This window comes from Panthera tigris, chromosome B4, assembly GCF_018350195.1.
Source record: "Panthera tigris isolate Pti1 chromosome B4, P.tigris_Pti1_mat1.1, whole genome shotgun sequence".
Lineage (NCBI taxonomy): Eukaryota > Metazoa > Chordata > Mammalia > Carnivora > Felidae > Panthera > Panthera tigris.
This window is the reverse complement of record NC_056666.1, coordinates 53,003,329-53,029,271: the sequence shown is the minus strand read 5'-3', so window position 1 is coordinate 53,029,271 and position 25,943 is coordinate 53,003,329. Positions and strand designations below refer to the sequence as shown.

At 40.4% G+C, this 25,943-nt stretch overlaps 2 protein-coding genes across 3 annotated transcripts in view; one reads left to right on the top strand and one right to left on the bottom strand.

Moving 5' to 3' along the window:
* PDE3A (phosphodiesterase 3A) overlaps positions 1-25,943 on the bottom strand; it is a 319,114-nt gene that overhangs the window by 201,315 nt on the left and 91,856 nt on the right. The window lies entirely within an intron of this gene.
* Positions 4,918-9,619, top strand: LOC122240306 (protein NYNRIN-like). The gene is given in 4 exon segments (XM_042991860.1): positions 4,918-5,298; positions 6,918-7,027; positions 7,765-8,284; positions 8,356-9,619. Coding segments are annotated over 4 exon segments (1,962 nt in total). The 5' UTR covers positions 4,918-5,090; the 3' UTR covers positions 9,480-9,619.

Here is a 25,943-nt window from a genome sequence, read left to right as displayed (position 1 = left end):
GTGGCAAGAGTGGGCATCCTTGGCTTATTCATGATCTTAGAGGAAAGCTTTCAGCTTTTCACCAGTGAGTTTGATGTTAGCTGTGGCCTTGTTCCATATGACCTTTATTATGTTGAGGTAGGTTTCTTCTATTCCCACTTTATTAAGAGCTTTTATCACAAGCAGATGTTGAGTTCTGTCAAATGCTTATTCTGCTCTGCATCTGATTTTATGATTTTTATTCATTTTGTTAATGTGGTGTGTCAAATAGATGGTCTGCAGATGTTGAGCTATCCTTGAATCCTTTTTCTATTCCAATCACAGAAGAGTCGGCAATCTTTACCTAATAGGATTGCAGTATCAAATCCATCTCACAAAACTCAAATATCATAAAATCAAATATTATGTAACACAAAATACATATAGATTCTTGTCTCCCCTTTACCACATGGCATAGATATTATGAAGGTATTGATTTTTCCCAGTCTAAGGACATTATAGGTTGATAAGTTTGTGACATTAGTACTTTGTCAATAATAGCAACGCTGTGCTAGTATTTTTCTAAAGATTGTCACAACTTCCAAATATTAAAAGTCAGAAGAACAAAATCATTATTTTACTCTCAAAGGAAAGAATAATAAATTAATAAAATGCAAGTGATTAAAGCAAAGAGATTTAAGTTAAGAAAGGCACCCAATTTTAAACTCCATAACTTCTGGCATGAACTAAAATACAAACTGAAGCATTTTAATAATTCTTGTGCCTATCGTTTCTTGGCCCTGCCTGCCTCACTTCCACTCCTGTTTCTATTTCCATGCTTATCTAGCACCAGCCTCTTGTATCCCCATGAATAGTTCCAAGAACATCTGCTTTTCTGTTTCTTCCTTTATTAGGAGTTGAGCCTGTGTGGCCTGTGTCTTCAGTCCATTGAAATCCCCATTTCCAGATACACAAAACCGAAGAGATTTCTTTCGTTCATTATATACCAAGCATGCATGAAGTTAACAAATCATGTAACTAGGCACAGAGGTTGCAAAAGCTCTCTGCATCATTTTTCTCACTCTTCAGATTTTACCATAGAACAGACCTCACATGGAAAAGTATATGTGATCTCACTGAGGACACTGAGCCCAAGCATGTGGACATTTTACTGAATTCAATATAGGAGAAAGAAGAGGGGCCCAGGAATTTAAAAAGATATACAAGCATATCTCGTTTTACTGTGCTTTGCTTTCCTGTGCTACATAGATATTGCATTTTTTTTTTAACAAAGTGGAGGCTTGTCATAGCCCTGCATCAAGCATATCTATCGGTACCACTTTTCCAACATCCTTGTCTCACTTTGAGTCTCTGTGTCACATCTTTCTAATTCTCACCGTATTTCAGACTTCTTTACTATTATTATATTTGTTATGGTGATCTGTAATCAGTGATTATAACTCACTGAAAGCTCAGAGGATAGCATCTTTTAGAAATATTTTTTAATTAAGGTATGTAGATTAAGACAAAAAGCTATTGCACACTTTAATAGACTACAGTATAGTGTAAACATAACATTTATATGTGTTAGAAAAGCAAATCATTTGCTTGCTTTATTGTGATATTTGCCTTATTGCAATGGTCTGGAACTGAACCCACAATACCTCTGAAGTATACCTGTGTAGTCTATATAAATATACATGTTTTTTCCTACATTTAGCATAAAAGGTAGATGATAATTAAAGGACATCATCAAAGGACAGGCTATTTTGTCATTCATTCTTGACCAAAGGGAACTAACGAGATTGAATTTAAAAATCATTCAGTTAATCTAGCCTGTGAAGATTCAACAGTCATAGCACCCTCCCATCTACATGGCAAAGGAAAAGGAAAAGGAAAAGGAAAAGGAAAAGGAAAAGGAAAAGGAAAAGGAAAAAGAAAAGGAAAAGGAAAAGGGAAAGGGAAAGGGAAGGGAAGAGAAAGAGGAAAAAAAAAACCCAGAAGTTTATCTTCTGTGAATAATGGCCCAACGATATCACATCCTACTCCCTAGAACCTATGAATGTTACCCAAAAGGCAAAAGAGACTTTGCAGATGTGTTTAAGAAGGTGAGATTATCTGGATGGCCTCAATGTCATCACAAAGATCCTTATAGGAAGGAGTCAGAGAAAAATCTAAAAACAACAGAGGCAGAAGGCAATATGAGGACTAAAACAAGACACTAAGCTGCTGGCTTTGAAAAGGGAGGAAGAGGCCAAGAGCCAAGGAACGCAAAGAATGCAACCCCAGAAGCTGGAAAGGGAAAAAAAAGGAATTTTCCCCTGGAATCTCTGGAGGGAACAAGGCCTGCTGAAACCTCAACTTTGCACCAGTGAAACTGATTTCATATTTCTCACCTCCAGGATTATAAGAATAAATGTGTGTTGTTTTAAGCCACTGAGTTTGTGGTAATTTGTTTTAGAAACCATAGGAAACTAATACACCCACATTAAACTATAAAAAGTCTTGTCACCAAAATCATTCAAGAAAATAGGAAGAAAAAAGACACACAATTGACAAAAGATAGGTATACAAAATATATAAAGAATTCTTATGAAATAACAAGAGGATAAACCATTAATAATAAACTAGGCAAAAAATACAAAAGGGCATTTCATGGATGACTCCTAAATATATGAAAAGAGATTCTACTGCACTAGCAATCATTGACATGGCAATTAAAAAAAACAAAAACAAAAACAAAAACAGTAGAGTTCATTTCAACACCCATCAGATTCATCAGTATGGGGAACAACTAGAATACATACAGACAAGCTGCCAGGGAGGACTTTCTACTGTTACACCCACTATGGAGGGTGGTTTGGTTTTAGCAAGCCAAGCTGAACAAGCTCATACCAGATGACCTAGCAATTCACTCCAAGGTGCACACCTTGAAGAAATTCTTGTATTCTGAAAAAAAAAAAAAAAAAAAAAGAAATTCTTGTATTCTGTGCTAGAAGCCATACAATTATATTCATGTTGTTAGTAGTATTCTAAGAACACTGAGAACAATCCAAAAGCCCATCAACACAAAGAGGGACAAATATGTTGTGGCATGTACCTTCACACAATGAATGAACATAGAGTGGGAAATGAGTGAACTACAGGTAAAGAGATCAACATTGATGAATCAAAGAGATGGGTGAAAAAAGGCAGATCAGAAAAAAAAAAAAAACAGTGTTATTCTAATATTATAACATTCAAAAATAGACAAAACATTTTTAAAAGATTCATACTATAGAGAAAAGACAATTATTTTTATAAAACTGAGGATATGGATTAACTGTACAGTATAAGGAAAAGAGGAGTATGGGGTCAGGGTAGGGCCTCCAGTGAACTATAAAGCAATATTCTGATGGAATATGAATGTTCTGTATTCTTCAAACTGTACATACTTCACATAGACTCATTTCATATGCATAATATTCACAATTATAAGTTTTTATTTACAGGGGCACCTGGGTGGCTCAGTCTGAGAGACTAAGAAAAATTACCAGGTGTACTCACAACTGCAAAGAAAAGACCTCCCCCCCGCCCCCATTCCCGGAACCAGCCAGGGAGTGCCCGGTTGTGGTCTGACCTAAAGGCGGGAACCAATCAAGTTCTGCTGAGTGTTCAAATTTGAATGTCAACCAATAACAGCTCTGTAACCGCAAAAAGTCCCTAACTTGTTTGTGCCTGTCTATAAAAAAAGCTGTAAGATCCTCGCTCGGGACCTCTCAGCGTCACTGGTAACGAGCGCGCGGAGGTCCGGGTTCGAACCTGCAATAAACGACCCTTGCCGCTTGGCTTTGACTCTGGACTCTGGTGGTTTGTTCTTGGGGGTCTTTCGAATTTGGGCATATCATTTGGGGGCTCATCCGGGATCCCCCCAAGTCCAGCAGACCCCAAGTCAACGGGTCGTCCCTGAGACCAATTGGTAAGTGAGCCAGCTCTGTCCGTTTCTGTTTGTCTGTTCATTTCTGGCTCTCCTGAGCGGGATCTGTATCGGTGACTGACACAGCCCTGGTGGACGCACTATAGGGCAGTCGGAGATGTCCACTGGCACCCGTCTGGGGCACCTTTTTGGGCCCATCGGAATTCTTCTGTTCGGGTGGCGCACACCCGAAACGCGCTAACGATCTAAGTGTTGTGTTCTCTATTCTATAACCTTTAAGTGTTAAACTCCTTCTCTTTCACAGGTGACCTGGCCTGGCCCAGCCAGAAATCCTCATAACTTTACTGTTTCTCCTTTTAATCCTTTCCTCCACCTCCAGGATACAGATGGGCCAATCTCAAAGCACTCCTCTTTCTCTCCTTGTTGCTAACTTCAGGGATGTTAGAACCAGAGGACAGAATTTGAGTTTAGACATCCGGCGGGGAAAATTAATAACCCTCTGCCGCTCTGAATGGCCAACCTTCGGCGTTGGATGGCCAACTGAAGGAACTTTCTGCCTCCCTTTAATTGCTAAGGTGAAATCAAAGATTTTTCTACCGGGTCGCAAGGGACACCCGGATCAGATTCCCTACCTTCTTGTATGGCGGAATTTAGTGGGAAATCCACCCCCTTGGTTGGCCCCCTTCCTATCCTCGGGAACGTGTAAGGTCCTTGCCATGCGGCCTGCAGATCCCCAAAATCAAGGACACCAGCAGCGCCCTTGTATCCCATATTGCCCGATAGTCAGGACCTACTATCCTTAGGCCCTCCACCCTATCATCCCCCTCCCCTCGTACCCCAGGCCCTGCCCGAAGCAGCCGCCCCACCAGTCGCCCCACTAGTTGCCCCCCTAGGGGAACCAGGAGGACGGGAAGTGGCAGCTGCGCCGGAACCAGGAGGACAGGAGGCAGCAGCTGCGCCGGGCCCCATTGAAAACGAAACCAACCACGAGGGGCCAGCTGGCCAAACCCGCGGGCGCACCCAGCGTGAGCCAAACCCTCACCTCCCCGACTCCACTGTGGCCCTACCCCTGTGGGAAATAGGACCCCCCGATGAAACAGGCAACCCCCGACTCCAGTATTGGCCCTTTTCCACCAGTGACCTTTAAAACTGGAAAACAGAGAATGCTCGATTCTCTGATAACCCTAAAGACCTAATAGCTCCTTTAGACAGTGTCATGTTCACCCACCAGCCCACCTGGGACGACTGTCAGCAGCTCCTCCGCATCCTGTTCACTACAGAGGAGCGAGAGAGGAGCCAATTAGAAGCAAGAAAGCTGGTGCCTGGAGACGATGGTCAGCCGACATCTAACCCTGACCTCATTAATGCTGCTTTCCCCCTAACCAGACCTCCACAGGACGAATGGGACTACAACACGGCAGAAGGTAGGGGAAGGCTACTCATTTATCGCCAGACTCTGATGGCAGGTCTCCGGGCTGCAGCTCGCAAGCCCACCAATTTGGTTAAGGTACATTTGGTCGTACAGGGAAAGGCAGAGAGTCCAGCTGCTTACTTAGAGAGATTAATGGAAGCCTTTAGGCAGTTTACCCCCACGGATCCAGAAGTCCCTGAGAACCAGGCTGCTGTCGTTATGTCCTTTGTAAATCAAGCAGCTCCTGACATTAAGAAAAAATTCCAAAGGCTAGAGGATTTAGAAGGTAAACAGATCCAGGATCTGCTCCGTATAGCACAACGGGTCTACAACAACAGGGACGCCCCAGAAGAGAGACAGATCAAGGCCACAGAGAAAATGACTAAAGTCCTGGCCGCTATAGTCCAGAAAGAACAGCCACCCCCAGAAGGCACTCAAACAACACGCCATCCCAGGCGGCACTTAGATAAAGATCAATGCGCCTATTGTAAAGAAAAAGGCCGTTGGATAAGAGAATGCCCCAAGAAGAAACAACCCCGCCCCAGCCAAGGACAATGGCAGCCCCCATACTGTTTACCCAAGATACAGAATAGGGAGGACGGGGTTCGGATCCCCTCCCCGAACCTAGGGTAACATTGCAAGTGGAGGGGACCCCGGTCCAGTCCCTAGTTGATACTGGGGCACAGCACTCAGTTCTGGTCAAGCCCCATGGAAAAGTATCTGAAAAATCATCCTGGGTACAAGGGGCCACCGGAATAAAGAAGTACCCCTGGACAACTCAGAGGACTGTGGACTTAGGAACTGGGAAAGTAACCCACTCCTTCCTGGTCATTCCCGACAGCCCCTGCCCCCTGTTGGGGAGGGATTTGTTTACCAAAATGGGGGCCCAAATTCATTTCCAACCAGGGGGACCCACAGTGACTGACTTCCACAACCAACCCATATCTGTACTCACTGTGAAACTAGAAAATGAATATAGGCTCCATCAGGAACCCACTCCTCTGGATCAGGGCATCGAGCCCTGGCTTCAACGCTTCCCAGACGCATGGGCAGAAACAGGTGGTATGGGGCTAGCAAAACATCGCCCAGCCCTATTTATAGAGGTCAAGCCCGGGACGGACCCCGTCCGCGTGCGCCAATACCCCATGCCCGCGGAAGCCAAAAATGGCATCACACCGCATATCCGCCGCCTCCTTGACTTCGGGGTCCTATGCACCTGCCACTCAGCATGGAATACCCCCCTGCAGCCCATGTGCAAACCCAACAGCGGGGAATACAGACCAGTGCAGGACCTGAGAGAAGTCAATAAGCAGGTGATGGACATACATCCAACCGTTCCTAACCCCTATACTCTCTTGAGCGCCCTCAGCCCAGAAAAACAATGGTATACTGTTCTGGATCTAAAAGATGCTTTTTTCAGCCTACCATTAGCACCTAAAAGTCAAGAGCTATTTGCATTCGAGTGGACAGATCCAGACAGGGGCATAAATGGCCAGTTCACTTGGACCAGACTGGCACAAGGATTCAAAAACTCTCCGACCCTGTTCGACGAGGCTCTACACGAAGATTTAAGTGAGTACAGACAACACCCTAATATAACTCTCCTACAGTATGTTGATGATCTCTTAATAGCTGCCGAGACGCCCGAAGCCTGCATCCAGGGAACCGAAGGTCTCCTGCGAACTCTGGGAACCTTAGGCTACCGCGCCTCAGCAAAGAAGGCTCAGATCTGCAAGTCAGAGGTAACTTACCTGGGTTACTTACTGAGAGGGGGGCAATGCTGGCTAACGGATGCCCGGAAGGAGACTGTCCTTCGTATTCCCAGACTGCAGACACCACGACAGGTGAGGGAATTCCTAGGGTCAGCTGGGTTCTGCAGACTATGGATACCAGGGTTTGCTGAATTAGCAAAACCTTTATACCAGGCAACAAAAGATCAATAGCCCTTTAGTTGGACAGAAGAAGCCAAACAGGCCTTCCAACAAATTAAAACTGCTCTGCTATCAGCACCTGCCCTGTGACTCCCTGATGTCTCCAAACCCTTCCACCTATATGTAGATGAAAACCAAGGCATAGCTAAGGCGGTGCTAACCCAGCATTTGGGCCCTTGGTGCAGGCCAGTAGCCTATCTGTCTAAAAACCTAGATCCAGTGGCCGCCGGATGGCCACCCTGTCTCCGGATGATTGCAGCCACTGCCCTAATGGTAAAGGACACTGATCAGCTGACCATGGGCCAAGAGCTACAAGTCACCACCCCGCATGCCATCGAGGGCATCCTCAAGCAGCCGCCTGACCGATGGCTGAGCAATGCCCGACTCACTCATTACCAGGGACTGCTGTTGAACCCCCTCAGGGTCATCTTCACCCCCCAACGGCCCTGAACCCAGCATCACTGCTGCCAGACCCAGACATGGGAACCCCACTTCATGACTGCGCCGACATACTGGCTCAAGTTTATGGGGTCTGGGAGGACTTGCAGGACCAACCATTATCGGATGCGGACGCCATCTGGTTCACCGACGGAAGCAGCTTCATTCACCAGGGACAAAGGTATGCGGGGGCGGCCGTAACTTCAGAAACCGAGGTGGTTTGGGCAGAAGCCCTACCCCCCGGAACCTTGGCCCAGAAGGCTGAACTAATAGCCTTAACCCAGGCCCTAAAATTAGGAAGAGACCACAAGCTAACCGTGTACACTGATAGCCGATATGCCTTCGCCACCGCCCATGTACATGGGGCGATATACAGAGAACGGGGGCTCCTCACAGCTGAAGGGAAAGACATCAGAAATAAAGAAGAGATTCTAGCCCTGCTAGCAGCCTTATGGGAACCCAAAAAGCTAGCAATTGTACATTGCCCAGGACACCAGAAGACAACCGACCCAATTTCCCGGGGCAACAATTTGGCGGATCAGACTGCAAAAAACATAGCTCGGCCCCCAGCGCAATTACTGACCCTACAGCTGCCAGACCCCGGACCCCAGGAATTTCCCCCAGCCCTGAGTATTCAGAAAGTGACATTCAATGGATGAGTAAACTTCCTATGACCCGAATCAAAGATGGCTGGTGGAGAGACTCTAAAAGCAGCATTATACTCCCAGATAAACTAGGATGGCAAGTTCTAGAGCGGATCCATCGCAGCACCCACTTAGGTTCCCGGCAAATGTTGGACTTACTGAGACAGACTGGACTAAAAATCAGAAATGTCTCTGATAAGGTCAATCAAGTAGTCACTAAATGTACAGTGTGCCAACTCAACAATGCGAGTAGCAATCCTCAGACAACAGGGGTAAGACAAAGAGGGAGCAGACCAGGGACCTATTGGGAAGTAGATTTCACTGAGGTAAAACCAGGAAAATATGGATATAAGTATTTGCTAGTTTTTGTAGATACCTTTTCAGGATGGACTGAAGCCTTTCCAACCAAGAATGAAACGGCACAGATTGTAGCCAAAAAGATCCTAAAAGAAATCCTGCCCAGGTATGGTTTTCCAGTAATGATAGGGTCAGACAATGGACCTGCATTCGTCTCTAAGGTAAGTCAGGGACTGGCTTCCATACTTGGGGCTGATTGGAAATTACATTGTGCATACCGACCCCAAAGCTCAGGACAGGTAGAAAGAATGAACAGAACATTAAAAGAGACCCTAACCAAATTGACCATGGAGACTGGCGCTAATTGGGTGGTCCTTCTCCCCTACGCTCTGTTCAGGGTGCGTAACTCCCCATACAAACTGGGACTCACACACTATGAAATAATACATGGTAGACCACCCCCCATCATCCCTAACTTAAAAGATAACCTTGTCAAAGCTGAGAACGATAATAGTCTTGAATTCTTGTTCTCCCTACAAGCCTTGCAGAGGGTCCATGAAGATGTATGGCCCAAATTAAAGGAACTCTATGAGACTGGACCCCCGCCTATTCCACATCAATTCTGGCCAGGGGATTGGGTCCTCGTCAAACGTCATCGGCAGGGAACTCTGGAGCCCAGGTGGAAAGGACCCTTCTAGGTCATCCTGACAACGCCTACTGCCATCAAAGTAGACAGAATCGCCACGTGGATCCATTTCGCCCACGCCAAACCAGTGGACCGGTTCTCAGACCTCATCGGACCTTCAAAGACAACCTGGACTGTTGATCGGACTAAGGACAATCCTTTAAAATTGACCCTACGCCACCAACGGACTGAGCCGTAACTATGGTACTTGCCCTCCTCTTGATTGTTATGCAAATTCTGTCTGTAAATCCAAACCCCCACACCCCCTATAATTTGACATGGGAAATTACTAACTTAGAGACTCATGAAATCTACAACAAAACCCTAGGAACTGCCCCATTAAATACCTGGTGGCCAGATTTATATTTTAATTTAGAAAAAGTCCATTAGAAGAAATGGAAGGAGGTAAATGGAGGCAACTGCAAAGGAGGGTATCAATAAGTAGAAATGGATTTTATGCATGTCCAGGATTTAGGATGGGGGCAATGAGGCGCACATGTGGAGGGTTTGAAACCCTCTATTGCGCAGCCTGGAGTTGCATCACCTCCAATGATGGGGAATGGAAGTGGGAAGTAAAACCCCAATTTATTGAAATGTCCTATGTCTGACCATGTACCGCACCAGGTATGATGAAAACTGTAACCTTATTCGTGTAAGATTTACAGAGGAAGGAAAAAAAGACAGGCGATGGGTCTCAGGACTCACTTGGGGACTCTACTTATATCAATATCCCCTCTTTGGGACTGCCATTCAAATAAAATTAAAAGTCTCCCCTCTTGTACAACCAGTGGGGCCAAATCAGGTACTGAAAAAAAAAAAAAAAACAGATAAGCTTATCCCCGGGCAGATCTCCACTACTCCCTCCAGCAGGACCCCCATCCTTACCCCAGGAGTAAAAGCACAAGCTGTCCAAGAAAATCAGAACCCAAAAGGCATAGACTCCCTATGGAAATTGCTAACAGCAGCGTATGAGGCCTTAAACCGATCAGACCCTGAGGCAACAAGGGCCTGCTGGCTATGTTATGATATAAAACCCCCCTTCTACGAAGCCATAGGTCTAGCTGCCCCTTTTTCACAATCAGGAAAAGAGTCGCCAGCAGCTTGCAAGTGGAATCGAAAGGGCCCTGGCCTCACACTGCAAGTGGTCACTGGCAATGGGACTTGTATAGAAAAGGTCCCCTCTAGCCATATCCAGCTCTGTGCCCCGACTAATTACTCTATAGATGAATCTAAATGGATAATTCCAGCTCCTGACAGTTGGTGGATTTGTTCTAAGACAGGGCTCACCCCATGTGTTAGCAGAAATGTTTTTAATTTGTCAACCGAATATTGTATCATGGTATTAGTATTTCCAAAGGTTATTTACCACCGAGAAAATGTTGTATATGATCTGTGGACAGAAGGGACGGAAGCAAGAGAGTCAATAAGAAAAAAAACGGGAACCCTTTACGGCCATAACCTTGGCCACCTTATTTGGCCTCGGTACCATAGGGGCAGGAACAGGGATCTCATCACTAGCCATCCAGCACCGGGGGTTCAATAGCCTAAGGGCAGCCATTGATGAGGATATAGCCAGACTTGAGGACTCAATCTTGCACCTCGAAAAATCTCTGACCTCCCTTTCTGAAGTGGTCCTACAGAACCGAAGAGGGCTAGATCTAGTCTTCCTCCAACAGGGAGGTTTATGTGCAGCCTTAAGAGAAGAATGTTGTTTTTATGCTGACCACACCGGAGTAGTCCGAGAGTCCATGGCTAAAGTTAGAGAAGGCCTGGCCAAACGGAAGTGTGAACGAGAACAACAACAAGGCTGGTTTGAGTCTTGGTTCAATCAGTCCCCATGGCTAGCCACCCTGCTTTCTGCTCTAGCTGGGCCCCTTATACTCCTCCTTCTCCTCCTCACCTTCGGGCCTTATATTATTAATAAACTAGTTGCCTTTATCAAAGACCGAGTTAACACAATCCAACTGATGGTCCTTAGGACCCAATACCAACCATCATTACTGAAACATTTGAGTCAGACACATAAGATCCAAGATTGGCTCTTAAGGCACCAAAGAAAGGGGGGAATGAGAGACTAAGAGAAAAATTACCAGGTGTACTCACAACTGCAAAGAAAAGGCCTCCCCTCCCCTCCCCCCCCCCCCATTCCCGGAATCAGCCAGGGAGTGCCCGGTTGTGGTCTGACCTAAAGGCGGGAACCAATCAAGTTCTGCTGAGTGGTTTGAAAAAAAGGCAGGAACCAATCAAGTTCTGCTGAGTGGTTTGAAAAAAAGGCAGGAACCAATCAAGTTCTGCTGAGTGTTCAAATTTAAATGTCAACCAATAACAGCTCTGTAACCGTGAAAAATCCCTAACTTGTTTGTGCCTGTCTATAAAAGAAGCTGTAAGATCCTCGCTCGGGACCTCTTAGCGTCACCAGTAAGAGTGCGCAGAGGTCCAGGTTTGAACCTGCAATAAACGACCCTTGCCACTTGGCTTTGACTCTGGTGGTTTGTTCTTGGGGGTCTTTCGAATTTGGGCATATCAAGTCAATTAAGCATCAGGCTTTTGATTTAGGCTCATGTCATGATCTTGCAGTTCGGGGAAATTGAGTCCTGAATCAGGCACTGTGCTGACAGCAGGGAACCTGCTTGGGAGTCTCTCTCTGGCCCTCCCTGGCTCATGTTCTCCCACTCTCTCTCAAAATCAATAAACTTAAAAAAATAGGAAATAAAAGCATTTACCTACAAAAGTTCAACGATACAACTTACCAGAAATGTTACAATAGCAAATTACATATTTCTAAGATCCACCTTTCTATTTGAATCGTTCATTATTGTTGAAAAGTTATATATATGGGAAACCTGAGTGGCTCAGTCAGTTAAGCATCTGATTCCTGATTTTGGCTCAGGTCATGATTTCATGATTCATGAGATCAAGCCCCAAGTCCACTATCAGCACAGAGCCCATTTGGGATTCTCTCTCTCTTTCTTCTCTGTCCCTCCCCCCTCTCTAAATATATAAATAAAAACATTTAAAGAAAAAAATTATAGCTTAGACCTTAACTACATGTAAGCTCACACACAACCAGCTTGTTTTGAGTGCCACTTAAATTATGTCAACAGAAACATATTTAAAAGATCATGTGAGTCAGTCTGAGAAGGACAGATATCATATGTTTTCACTCATATGTGGATCTTGAGAAACTTAACAGAAGTCCATGGGGGAAGAGAAGGCAAAAAAAAAAAAAAAATAGTTACAGAGAGGGAGGCAAACCACAAAAGCTGTTAAGTACAGAGTAATGAGGATGGATGGAGAGGGTGGGGGAGGGGAACATGGGCGATGGGCATTGAGGAGGCACTCGTTGGGATGAGCATTGGGTGTTGTATGTAAACCAATTTGACAATAAATTATATTTTTAAGAAGTAAAAAATAATAATAGATCTACCATGTTAGTAAATAATCATTTTAATTTATTTAAAATGTGCATCTGAAAATATATATTCTAGTGTCTTTAGATAGTAAGCTGCTTATGTGTCTAAAAACTTGGCCCTTTAATCTGAGCCAAATTTTAAAATTCCCCAAACAAGATTAAAAGCTACACATTCCAACCTCTAAAAAATTTCAGAGGAAACCCTGATAAGATTTAGACTTTAAACTGTTCTTTATTTTTCTCAGGATGAAAAAAGTCACTAGCTATTTACTGGGTTTTTTTGTTTTGTTTTGTTTTTTTCCGAGACAAACTCCTTAAGATGAGTTACAGCTGTTTGATTAATCAAATCCCAGAGGGATGACTAGATTGATAGATTTAACAACTGAAGAGTGTAGGATTTTATATCTAACTAGATAGTTGTACCTTGAGGAGAAAGAAAAAAAAAGTGGTCACTCTCTCTGTCTTCCAGTTTCCAGAATTTCCTGCTGACTGGGGTTGCAGTGGGCCTGAAGGGAGGAACTGAAGTTGGAATGTATAGAAACTAACCCCCCATAAAACTGACCCCAAAGATGCCAACTACCAGGCAGCAGAGATTTTCTACTAAAGACCCTGAAAAAAAAAAACAGAAGAAAAAAAACATGGTGTGGGCTAGAGTTTTTCAGACACTAAATTGTTTTATGCGACCAATGAGGAATCCCTTCCTGGTGGTCTTTTTTCATCCATTCTCCCAAGAAATATGTTAAAAATGCAGATTCCTGACAACTCAGGATCAACAGATGTTGGTGAGGATGCAGAGAAAAAGGATCTCTTTTGCACTGCTGGTGGGAATGCAAACTGGTGCAGCCACTACGGAAAACAGTATGGAGGTTCCTAAAAAATTAAAAATAGAACTACCCTATGACCCAGCAATTGCACTACTAGCTATTTATCCAAGGGATACAGGTATGGTATTTCAAAGGGGCACATGCACCCCAATGTTTATAGCAGCACTATTAACAATAGCAAAAGTATGGAAAAAGCCCAAATGTCCATCAATGGATGAATGCATAAAGATGTGGCATACACACACACACACACACACACACACACACACACACACACACACACACACACACTGGAGTATTACTCAGCAATTAAAAACAATGAAATCTTGCCATTTGCAACTACATGGATGGAACTAGAGGACATTATGCTAAACAAACTTAGAGGAAGACGAATATCATATGACTTCAGTCATATGAGGAATTTAAGACACAAAACAGATTAACATAAGGGAAGGAAACAAAAATAATATAAAAACAGGGAGGGGGACAGAACAAGAGACTCTTAAATATAGAGAACAGAGGGTTGCTGGAGGGGTTGTGAAAGGGGTGATGAGCTAAGTGGGTAAGGGGCACAAAGAGGGCTACTCCTGAAATCATTGTTGCACTATATGCTAACTTTGGTGTAAATTAAAAAATAAATAAATTTTTTTAAATGCAGATTCCTGAACTCCAGTTCTGATCTACTGCATCAGAATCTGAGGTGGTACCCAAGAATCACCTAAGTTATACTGACACACATTCAAGTGTAACTCTATAAAAAAAACAACAGCTCTCTTAAGGTGGGAGAGATGGATCTTTTCTTTCAGTGTTTGTTACATTTGGGGCCAATATTCCCCAGTATGAACATAAGGGCTGTTTATGGTTCATGTCCTTTCTGACTACTCATGTCAGTGCTACACTCCACTGTTACCTTCTCCCTTATATCTCAAGTGCCAAATACAGAAGCTAAAAGACAGGTAAAAGATATTTCATAAATATTTTTTAAATGAGAACACCAGAAAAAGGATGTGAAAGGAACATCATTCAAATGTTATTTTGGTATAAAGTCTAAAATTCATTAAAATGTGCAGTTTTGGATAAGTAATACCAATTTACCCAGAATCCATAAACCTAGAAAATACACGTTGTTTACTTGTTCAATCTTGATTCTGGGATTTTTTAGTAGTAAAGAACTTGAGGCAAGAGAAAAAACATGAATTCTGAAACTGTAGACTTGCCACTTAGAAAAGAATATGAACGTTGCTCTGAATGTGGAAATGGGGAGCCCAGTAAGAAAAGACAGTGTGGGGTGGTAACTCAGTAGTTAAACATCCAACTTTGGCTCAAGTCATGATCTCGCAGTTTGTGAGTTCAAGCCCCACATCAGGCTCTGGGCTGACAGCTCAGAGCCTCAGAGCCTGACAGCTCAGAGCCTGGAACCTGATTTGGATTCTGTGTCTCCCTCTATCTCTGCCCCTCTCCTGCTCATTCTCTGTCTCTATCTCTCAAAAATAAATAAATGTTAAAAAAAATTTAATTAAAAAAAGAATTGGACATCTCTCAGAATCGTCATGTAGTATAAATGTTCGCAATCAATGTCAAATGGGCCAAATCTAGCCTGCCACCTGTTTTTGCCCTGCCAGAGACCAATGTATGGCTATTACATACTTCCATTATAAATCAGTTATCCTTCCTGTAAGAACAGTTGCTTGAGATCTGAGAACAGCATCAATAATGAACTAAAGAACAAGGTAAATCATTTCCAGTGTTTTTGTATGAATCAACAGATGTTACTAATAATTCCTGGTTATTTATATAATAATTCTTGGTCAATAAAGAGTTTGAAGTGACTGAAAAAAAAAAAAAAAAAAAAAAGAAAAGACAGTGTGATCAGACTCCAATGCCAGAAACTAGGATTTACAGAGCCGAAGCACAGAGGAAAGGGACTGATTTAGGCCTGTGGTTCTCTCGTTTAGCTGCATGTTTGTGCAGGCTGCCATAATAAAATATTACAGACTGGGTGGCCTAAACAATAGAAATCCATAGACTCCATAGTTCTGTGGACTAGAAATCCAAGATCAGAGTATCAGCATGGTGGGTTTCTGCTGAGAGGTTTTTCGTTGGGTTGCAGATGGCTGCCTTCTCATTGTGTCCTGACATTATGGGGGGGGGGGGCGGGTGTGAGGGTAGTGGGAGGGGGTGGTAAGAGGGGAGTACCCCCACTCTACTCTCTAAATTCTACTTTCTGAAGGCCTCATTCGAGAGGTTAGGGCTTCAACATATGAATTTGGGGGGACACAATTCAGTCCACAGAACTACATTTCAAAAGTTTCCCAATTACTGTGATAACCTAAGGCTCACACTTACAAATTCAGAAATCAGAGATTATTGTTTGACTAAAAAAAAAGGAAAAGAATATCCTTTCTACCTCTTCCAACCCACATGGCTACACTGTCCCCAACTCCCATCTCAAAATACTTCAAGTGTAAAAATACTATCAATTAGGAGCGCCTGGGTGGCTCAGTCAGTTAAGCTCAGTCTGACTCTTGGTTTCAGCTCAGGTAAAGATCTCACAACTTGGTGGGTTCGAGCCCCACATTGGGCTCTAAGCTGACAGCGTGGAACCTGCTTCAGATTGTCTCTCCCCTGCTCTCTGCCCCTCCCCCACTCATGCTCTCTTTCTCCCCAAGTAAACTTTAAAATATATATATTATAAATTATACTATTCTTTCCTGTCTACTTATATACCATTATAAGAGCCAATACAGATTAGCTATTTAATAATTTGACCTTTGTAATCAGATGACCCTAGGGTTCAAATCCCTAATAACAGTGGTCATACTTGAAATCAGAGAAGGCCTGTAGGACATCACTCTCTCCCTACACATGTGGCAGGTGAGACATCATTAATTCTTACCTGTTTTCCACTGAGCTGAGATATAGCCTCAGAGACCTTCTTAACACAGCATTCAACTCAAGTAGAAACAACACTCAAAATAAAATCCCTGCTTTAAAAACTTCTATTTTATGCCATAAGGTCCATCAACAAATTTATTTATTTCATTAAACAAAGCTTTAGTATACTTAGCTGTCGTATGCTTTTTTTTTTTTTTAAGCTACCCTTGGGGCACCTGGGTGGTTCAGTCGGTTAAGCATCCAACGTTGGTTCAGGTCATGATCTCAAGGCTTGCGAGTTTGAGTCCCACATCGGGCTCTGTGTTGACAGAGCCTGCTTCGGATATTTCTCTCTCTCAAAAATAAGTGTTAAAGAAAATTTTAAAAAGCTACCCTCAAAGTTAAGAAAAATGGATGATATTGAATGATTACTACTATACAAGCCAGAAAAAGCAATCTAAGTTTTCTTAACATATAAAGCAGAAGTAGAAAAAAATAGGAAAAACATTTTTTCCAGTGTTGATATATAATTGATATATAATATTGTGTGAGTTTAAGATTACAGGTTGATGTAATACACATATATTGTGAAATGATAAACATAGTTAACACCCCCATTACCTCAAGTATTAATATTTCTTTTTTTGTGTTGAGAACATTTAAAATCTACCCTCTCAGCAACTTTCAAGTATAATACAGTGGTGTTAAGACCCCCAGAATGTACTCATCTTACAATAGGAAATTTGTACCATTTGACTGACATCTCCCATGTCCCCCATTCCCCAGGCCGTGGCAACCACCACTCTATTCTCTATTTCTAGGAGTCTGACTTTTTTAAATTCCTGAGATATATAAGTGATAACGTACAGCATCTGTCTTTCTCTGGATGATTTATTTCATTTGGCGTAGTGCCCTCAAACCCATCCACGTTCTCACAAATGGCAGGATGTCCTTCTTTCTCATGGCTGAATACTATTCCACCGTATGTATGTGCGCGCGTGCACACACACACACCCCACATCTTTATCCATTCATCTATAGACAAACACTTAGGCTGTTTCCATATCCTGGATATTGGGAACAATGCTGCGATTGCAATAAACACAGAAGTACAGATCTCTCTTCAAGATCCTGATTTCATTTCCTTTGGATATACACAGAAATGCAATTGGTGAATGAGAAGGTAATTCTATTTTTAGTTATCTGAAAAACTTCCATACCATTTCCCATAGTGGCTGTATCAATTAGATTTCTAACAGTGAAGTATTCCCTTTTCTCCACATTTTTGCCAACACTTAATCTCTTTTCCTTCTGATGACAGCCATTCTAATAGGTGTGGAGGTGATATTCCATTGTGGTTCTAATCTGCATTTCCCTGATGATTAGTAATATTGAGTATCTTTTCAGGATTTTCACCATTTACCGGTCTCCTTTGGAAAAATGTCTACTTAGTCCCTCTGCCACTTGTTTAATTGTATTGTTTGGTTGGAGAGGGTTTGCTATTTTTTTTGCTATAGGGGCTCCTTATATATTTTAGATATAACCCCTTATCAGATACAGGATTTGCAAACATTTTCAATTCCATACATTTCCTTTTCATTTTCTTTTGCTGGACAGAGGCTTTTTTATTTAATGTCACCCCACTTTTTAAAAATTTTTGCTTTTGTTGCTTGTGCTTTGGTGTCATATCTAAAAATTCATTGCCAAGAAAAAGAGATTAAACTCAAGATATGATTTCCAAGAGGTGAAAACGGAAACAAATTTAGAAAAGAAGACAACACAATTTTCCAGTCATTTCTGGCAGAGAATGTCATTTACAGTTCCCTGAAAGCCCAAAATTCCCTGCCATGTGAATTTCTATTTTGTCTGTCTTCATTCTCCACAATGAACTTTAACTTCAGAATTTAGGTGTTATTTACAGTTACAATACTGTTAATCTGTGTTAAATAAATTAGTCTGCCTTTACTTCATAAATAACATTGAAGTAAGTCATAGTAGGTAATAATACCTATACTCCTCTCATATAATATTTCTTTTCAGAGGTCATCAAAAATAAATGTTGTGTCTAAAAATATCTACCCCTCTCTAGATATTATTCAATAGGTAACATCTCTTAAACTCATATAGAAGCACCTGTGTTTGCTGGAAGGTAACTGTAGGAGTTTTTAAACTAAAATAGTTCCTAATAAACATCATCAACAACATAGCGCTTGAAATAATTTATGAAATTCAGAAAGAGTCCATCGGTTTCTGTGTTGAGTGAAATCACTGCAGATGTATGTTTCAGGGAAGTGACCATGAAGGTGATGTGGAAAACAGACTTTGGGGGTGAGAGGCTGGAAACAGAAGACCGTGACAGACAGCTGGGTGGGAGATGATGAAGATAGGCCAAGGTCACACAGGAACGGAGAAACGTTGGCACTTAACAAAGCTGACAGGATGTTACAACATACTGAAAGTAAGAAATGAAGTTTAGAGGGCAGGCAAAAAACAAAACAAAACAAAAAAAAAACATGTTTCTTGGATGTCACACCCAGGCAATTAGGAGGATACTGATTGCTGAGGTAGCTAGGAAAATCTGAAAATTTCAGTCACTCTGAGGCTGAAGGAATGGCTTGGAAGTCTTTCACGGTTAAACATGAACAAACAGGTTTCAAAACTTGCCAAAAAAAGAAAAAATAACAATGAGAATGGTATGCAATGATCTCTGCCTTCTCCGACTTCATGATTAATCATTTTCAAGGTTGCCACCATTGGGTTCTGAAAGGCAGAGAAGCACCATGAGCTCCAAGGCTTTGAACTCTAATTCCCAGTTCAGAAAGGAACTGAAAGGGATCAAATAATCAGACCATGTTAATGATACACTTAGTGACAAAGTGGCAGCCTCACCATGTGCAAAATAAGCTTAGGTAACCTCTTCCCTAAGGTCATCTAACAAAATAACTTCTGCCAGAAAAGACATTTGAAACTCTGAAATGGTATTTAGTGGTTCGTCCATCCTTTGTGTAAAGAAGTCCTAAAAAATCTAATTACAGTGCTTGCCAGTCCACCACTAACATGCAGTGAATTAACACTCCTTAAAGTACTGGTGTCTAATTCCTCTCAACAGTAGTTAGGTTAAGAGTTGTAACAACAACAGTGAAATAATTCTCTTAAATCTGGCATACCTGACGTTGCATAATGGTGGAGAGAGAAACACGGTGAGATTATCAGTATAATCTGAAACATCAGGCAGACCTGTTGTAGGTATAATCTGACTTGCCTCTTGCTTCTTGACTACTATGACTAGATGACAAAACTAGATCCAAAAAAATTAAATAACTTGCTCCAGATCAGAGGCGAATACGGAATTTAAGCATCTATCTTTTTAATTTCAAGACAAAATACTATTACTACTAAGCAACCGATATAAATGCAAAATACATAATATGCAAAATGGTTCCAAAACAAAAACAAGATTCTGCAACAGCTCCGAGTATGAAAGGGAATACTGAGAAACCACTTGCAAATGGAAAAATAAATCCCATAATGGATGTATGAACAGAGTTCAATCCTAGTAGAAGAATGTTGTTGTTTTAAAATCTGAACAATAAAATTTACTCTGCTTGAGCTTAAAGGACAAAATTACAAAGCTGGCTACAAAAGGTAGTCTTTCTACTAATTTGAGTGTTTCAAGAAAAGTTCGTACCCACTGACCAACACTTCATCGTTTAATTAGCTCAAAAATTCAAATTAAAGTAGATGTTCTTTTCAAATTTTTTAATGTTTATTTATTTTTGAGAGAGAGAGTGCAAGAAGAAGGGTAGAAAGAGAGGGAGACACAGAATCTGAAGCAGGCTCCAGGCTGTCGGGACAGAGCCGGACGTGGGGCTCGAACTCATAAACTGTGAGATCATGCCCTGAGCCGAAGGTGGGCACTTAACCAACTGAGCCGCCCAGGTGCCCCGTGGATGTTCTAATAATGGATAAGGAATAAAGTCCAAAACCTAGAAAAAGATGCCAGAAAATGTATTTTCAATGTTTTTAAGAGCATATCACATAGAGAGAAAGGTAATTTTAAAGAGATTTTTAAAATCTTTCTTTTATATAATCAAGAGTAATAATTCATTTTTATAAAACATTTAATACTAATACTTCTAGGGCTATAGGGCAATGGAAACACTACCAGGCAGGAACACAGGAAATCATATGCAAAGCTTTAGGGGCCCAGATGTCATCACTGATTTAAAAAGGGGCTGGGTTAACTCATTTTTATAATGAGTGTGTAATCTAAAACATTTAAAAAGGGGCTGGGTTAACTCACTTTTATAACTTATTTTAGAATTAAAGATTCCTACATACACAAGAGTGTCATTGCACTGATCTCCTTTCTTTTATTCTTCTTCCTTAAAAAGTCTCTTCCACATATTTCACATATTTATAATCTATTGTTTTAATCAAGTCTGCTATTTCTCAAATGAATTTTTCTAGAAGATGAAAACAACCAATAACTTAGAATTTATGATTAACAGCTGTCTTCTTTTACTCCTAATTAGATAAAAATTGAGTGTACTTATTAAAATAATACACAGATCAAGTAATTCTACAACAAAGAAAAAACCTTGAAAGGCATATTTAACAAAGGCTGCCCACCTAACAATGAGAAAAGCAAAAAAGTCTCCCAAAAGCTAATAAAATCTGTGCTATTTCTGCACATTTTGAGCTCAATTCTAGAGTTCAAATGACTATTTTTTGTCCTCATAACCGTAAGATGGGAAGCACATGTATAAGATCTCATTTTACCATTCAAACTAAAAATTGGTGGTAGGGAAAGACAGGTCCCTTTAGGAAAGGGAACAGGTAGCAGTGGTTAAAGAAGAGAAAGAGGAAGAAATGCTCTATCTTAAAATTCAAACTTCCTCTGTCATACAAGCAGCCACAGTCAGGCAACTGTTAATAGAGTAAGTGGTTTCTACATTTATTCTGGAATGAATGTCAATCCAATGTCATTTTCTGGACATTGGATTTGTCCAGAACATGAACTACACACAAAGTTAAAAACACAAACGGAGTAAATGTGTTACTAGGAGACACTTAAAACTAATGTATGGCCAAAATTTAGTCTTAAAATAATTTCTTTAAAGCTACCCCAAAATTTTTAAAAAGCATTCAAAGTATTACCCATGACCACTCATTATATCACATTATAGTCACCTGAATACAACTCAGTGCACCCTAGATGATCATCAGTTGGCACCTGTTCACCTCCTCCACTCCTGCTTCATGTGTCTAATACACATGAGAACTGTTGCTTCCCACTCGTCAAGAATTCTTAGTTACTAGACCTTTGGTGGGTGGGGAGGGGGGAAAGAGTTGATATACTTTATAAAATTTTTAAAAAGAAATAAAACATTATTTTTTATCTAATAAAAAGTAGTTTCATTCATAGATCCTAGCTGTCAGTGAAAAAAGTGTGCTTCACAGAAGCATCCTGTTTCTTTGCTTGACTTCTAAGAGTTTGGCCGTCAGGAATTGGAATGGGAACAATTTCCACGTTGCATAACACAGTTCAGTGTACTGGACAAAGGGTGGGGCCTCAGGACTCCCAGTGACTATTTGGATAGATCTCCAGGGAACATGCTTTTCAAGAGGCAGAAAAGAGAAAAATAAATGGGCCAGAGGGTCAGGTTTTAACCTGCTGACTTAGTTCATTGGCTCTTCACACTCAGCAATAGCCTCTACACTTGACTTCCATCAAAACACGATTTCCTAACGATTTAAAATCTCCAAAAGAGAGATGTAAGATGAGCAATATTTTTTGGCACATATTTATATTATTTATAACACTTTCTTCTTCTGGAACATTCCTTTAGATATAGCCCCTCAAATTCTAAGAAGTAGGAACCGTTTGTCCTATCTGCTTTTCCCATTTTATCCATCTCCAGGACTTACAACTGTTTTTTATTTTATGCAGGACATGTTGCCACTTTAAAAATTGTAAATAAAAGTACTTGAAATATTTAACATTCTAGAATGCATAAGTTAGTTTGCTTGGAAAGCTGTTCTATCAGAGAATCAGCAAGGGAATCATATGAGAGTTGTAGGCATGTGTAATGCTACAACTTAATGACCTAGTATAAGAGCTACTCTGTTCTTGGAATACATGTGCTGCAGAAATGGAAAATGGCATACTAACAGAGAGAAGAAACTGTGTAGAGCCATCTCCAATTTCAATGACTTTTTTTCACAGAAAGGAAGGTTTGATGAACCGAGAAAAACACCCAGAATTTTTACAAGGTGTATGTAACATCTAAATTCTAAAAATAAAAATAGAGTACCATGAACCTAAAAACACAAAAGTTACAGTTACGTACAACAAGCCTATATGTCATGGCTAAGCTCCTGTTTTACACTTCTCATGTTATTGACTGCTTCTTAATTCATAAAAATGAAATCTGCTTAATGGTATACAGTATGTTATTTAATACATTCATAATGTGGTAAGAATGTTTCCCCTGATATTTTATTTCCTCACTGTAAGATAAGGTATAATAGCAATTAGTTAGGCATGTCTGGAAATCTTTGGACAAACCTTTGTTTTCAAAGACTAGAACTTATTCACACATGAGAAACTGATGTCTGTGCCCATACATCTCATTTCATTCAACTGATAAGTCATTTCTAGCCCTGCTGTCAGTGTTCAAGAAGAAAGAAAATTTGCATCATACCCTATCCTGCCATGGTCTTAGGACCTGTACAAAAACAGAGAAGCTTTGAAAATAATTATGATTCAACTCATGGTAAAACATCTTACCATCATAAACACTCAAAATAAAATCTTACACATATATACAGTGTATCTCATGGCCCAGAATTACAATATCACTATGAACATTGCCACAGAAGGGAAAATTATAATAAAAATTAGCTGATTAATGGACAAAAAGATGATATACTCAAAATTATAGCTACAGATTTAAAAATCAATACTTGAAAAAACATTTTACGTAATGGTTTATCAATTGGCAGTGGACCTTGTCCAGTGAATATATTAATTTCTAAATACACATAATCCTGATTTGAAGGGTGTATATTAAAGTTGTGGATCTGCCAAAATACCATTTAAAATATCACAAGCCTTACTTCAACAAATTATTATACAATTATATTTATGTATTTTTACCATAATACCAATAAGGCCAATACACATTTTCATCATTTACACATAATTAATGCAGGGTACACTTTTAGGAAATAGTCACTCCAAGAACAGAGCCATCTAGTGGCAAGTGCAGAATAATGACTAGGACATCAAATCCCCAAAGAACAAAATAGCAGCAGTAAATATAATTAATAACTAGACAGAAACAAATTTAAAATAGTTCTGCTTTTCAGAAAAAAGAAGAGAAACTCATACACTCTTACATAGCATGGTCTGCATTTTAGAAAATCAAAAAAGCCTCAAAATATACAATTTTCACACATACACAACAGACACACACACAACACACAGGATGGAAGTAATGATGACAGAATATTAACAGTGTCCAGGCCTGGGGAGTGGAATTAAGCCTGATGCTCCGTCACCTTCATGATGTTTTTCTGCATCTTTCCTCAATGAAGACACACTACTTTCGTAATTACAAATTACAACATTTTCAAATACTCTGGGTGGGTACTGAAACAAATGTAAATGTGAAAACAAGACTAAAACCAGAAATCTTTCAGGAGAGGTGATGCTTCCTGTTCCCTAATTGTATATGTTTGTAGATACAGAGACTTTCTTTGGCTGATTCTTCATCTAGGAACAAACTATAGGATGCTTAGATATAGCATTAAGAAAAGATTTGATGCAGCAAGAGACATATTTATGTGGAGTTTTAAAAATACACATAAGGGGCATCTGGGTGGCTCAGTCAGTTAAGCATCCGACTTCAGCTCAGGTCATGATCTCATGGTTCGTGAGTTTGAGCCCCATGTTGGACTCTGGGCTGACAGCTCAGAGCCTGGAGCCTGCTTTGGATTCTGTGTGTGTGTCTCTCTCTGCTCCTCCCCAACTCATGCTCTGTCTGTGTCTCTCTCTCTCAAAAATAAACATCAAAAAAATTTTAAGAAAATACATATAAATTAGTCATCAATGTACTTAATAGCATACCAACATAAAAAAGGAAAATATAATTATTTTCATTACACAGATGAAGAAATGGACATGTAAAGAGATCAGGTATTTATCTCCAGCTCTGCCACAGATAAGCTAAAAGTCTTCTGACTCCTGGTCTATTGTTCATCGTACTGAAACAATTTAATGCCTGCAACTTAGATGACCAGCAAAATATTTTCATATTTATTCTCAAAAGGTCTGACTGAAGGGAAGAGAAGTCTTGCTCATATTTTCAGATGGACACAGGCAATGTACAATCGCTCAGAAAGTGACCTTGGGCATAAGCGCAGTATAGATTATATCCTCTTAAAGTGTGTTGGTATCTTACCAGAGGTTTTTAACTAAATAATAACTAATTGCAAGCTTGAAGTAAATGTTTTACTAATGTAAATTGAAAATAAAAGGAAATTTAGAATACTGAACTTTTTGATTTGTAAAAATCCAAACTAATCAAACTAAATTGAATAATGAACCAAACCAATCAGAGTGTTGTCTAGGGCAACTGGGGAGCCAAAGTACAAATCTGATAAGAGATCTAATCCTAACCTCAATCTTCATAAACTACATTGTAATTTAAATTTTAATCTTCTTTATATTCAAAATTGATTTGAAAATTCCGAGGTTAAGTACTTGTCAAAGATAGTAACACTTCTAGCATATCTTTTTTTAACCTAGAATTAGAAGTGACAGGTGAGATCCAGGACTGGTGGTAAGCCTTGTTTGATGGTGACACAGACTGTATCTACATATAGGTAGTACCCACAGCAGAGAAATGCAGCAGGGAAGGGGCAAAAGAAGTACGTCCTCTCTTTTCTTCACTCTAACATTCCTTTTATTACTATTCTCATTGCTATTTTTAAAATCCTCTGAAATGGTCTATAGCTTGATATACTGTAGATCGAGAAATCATTTTTGGAATAGAACAGGATGTTATACACTTGTCAATTGACATTTTGACACAATACCTGTCTTTATTTGCTGAATCGACCAATCAAAATTTGTTAAAATCAGCTACAAATTTATTTTATTAGGAATTGTGGTTTTAAAACCTCAGTAATCAATAATCATCATTGTCCCTTTTAATTGCTGTGTTAAACCCAAAGTTTAATATAGATTACTCAGGGAAGAAAGTAGATAAAAATGATCATTTTAATATTTTTGAAGATGAGTGTATCGTTTTACACTTAATATCATTATGGCAAAAGTAACTAGAAAGAAGGATAAGATGGAAGTAAATGTACTACGTATCACTGTTTCCCAAATTTCAATTATTCACATAGCTATCATCTTCATGATTTTACCATACTGTGGAGTAACCACACATATAATATAATACACTCAAACTGGAATTTTCTTCAACTGAATTTTTAAAAAATTTTTAAACACTTTTTATTTTATTTTTTGAGAGAGATT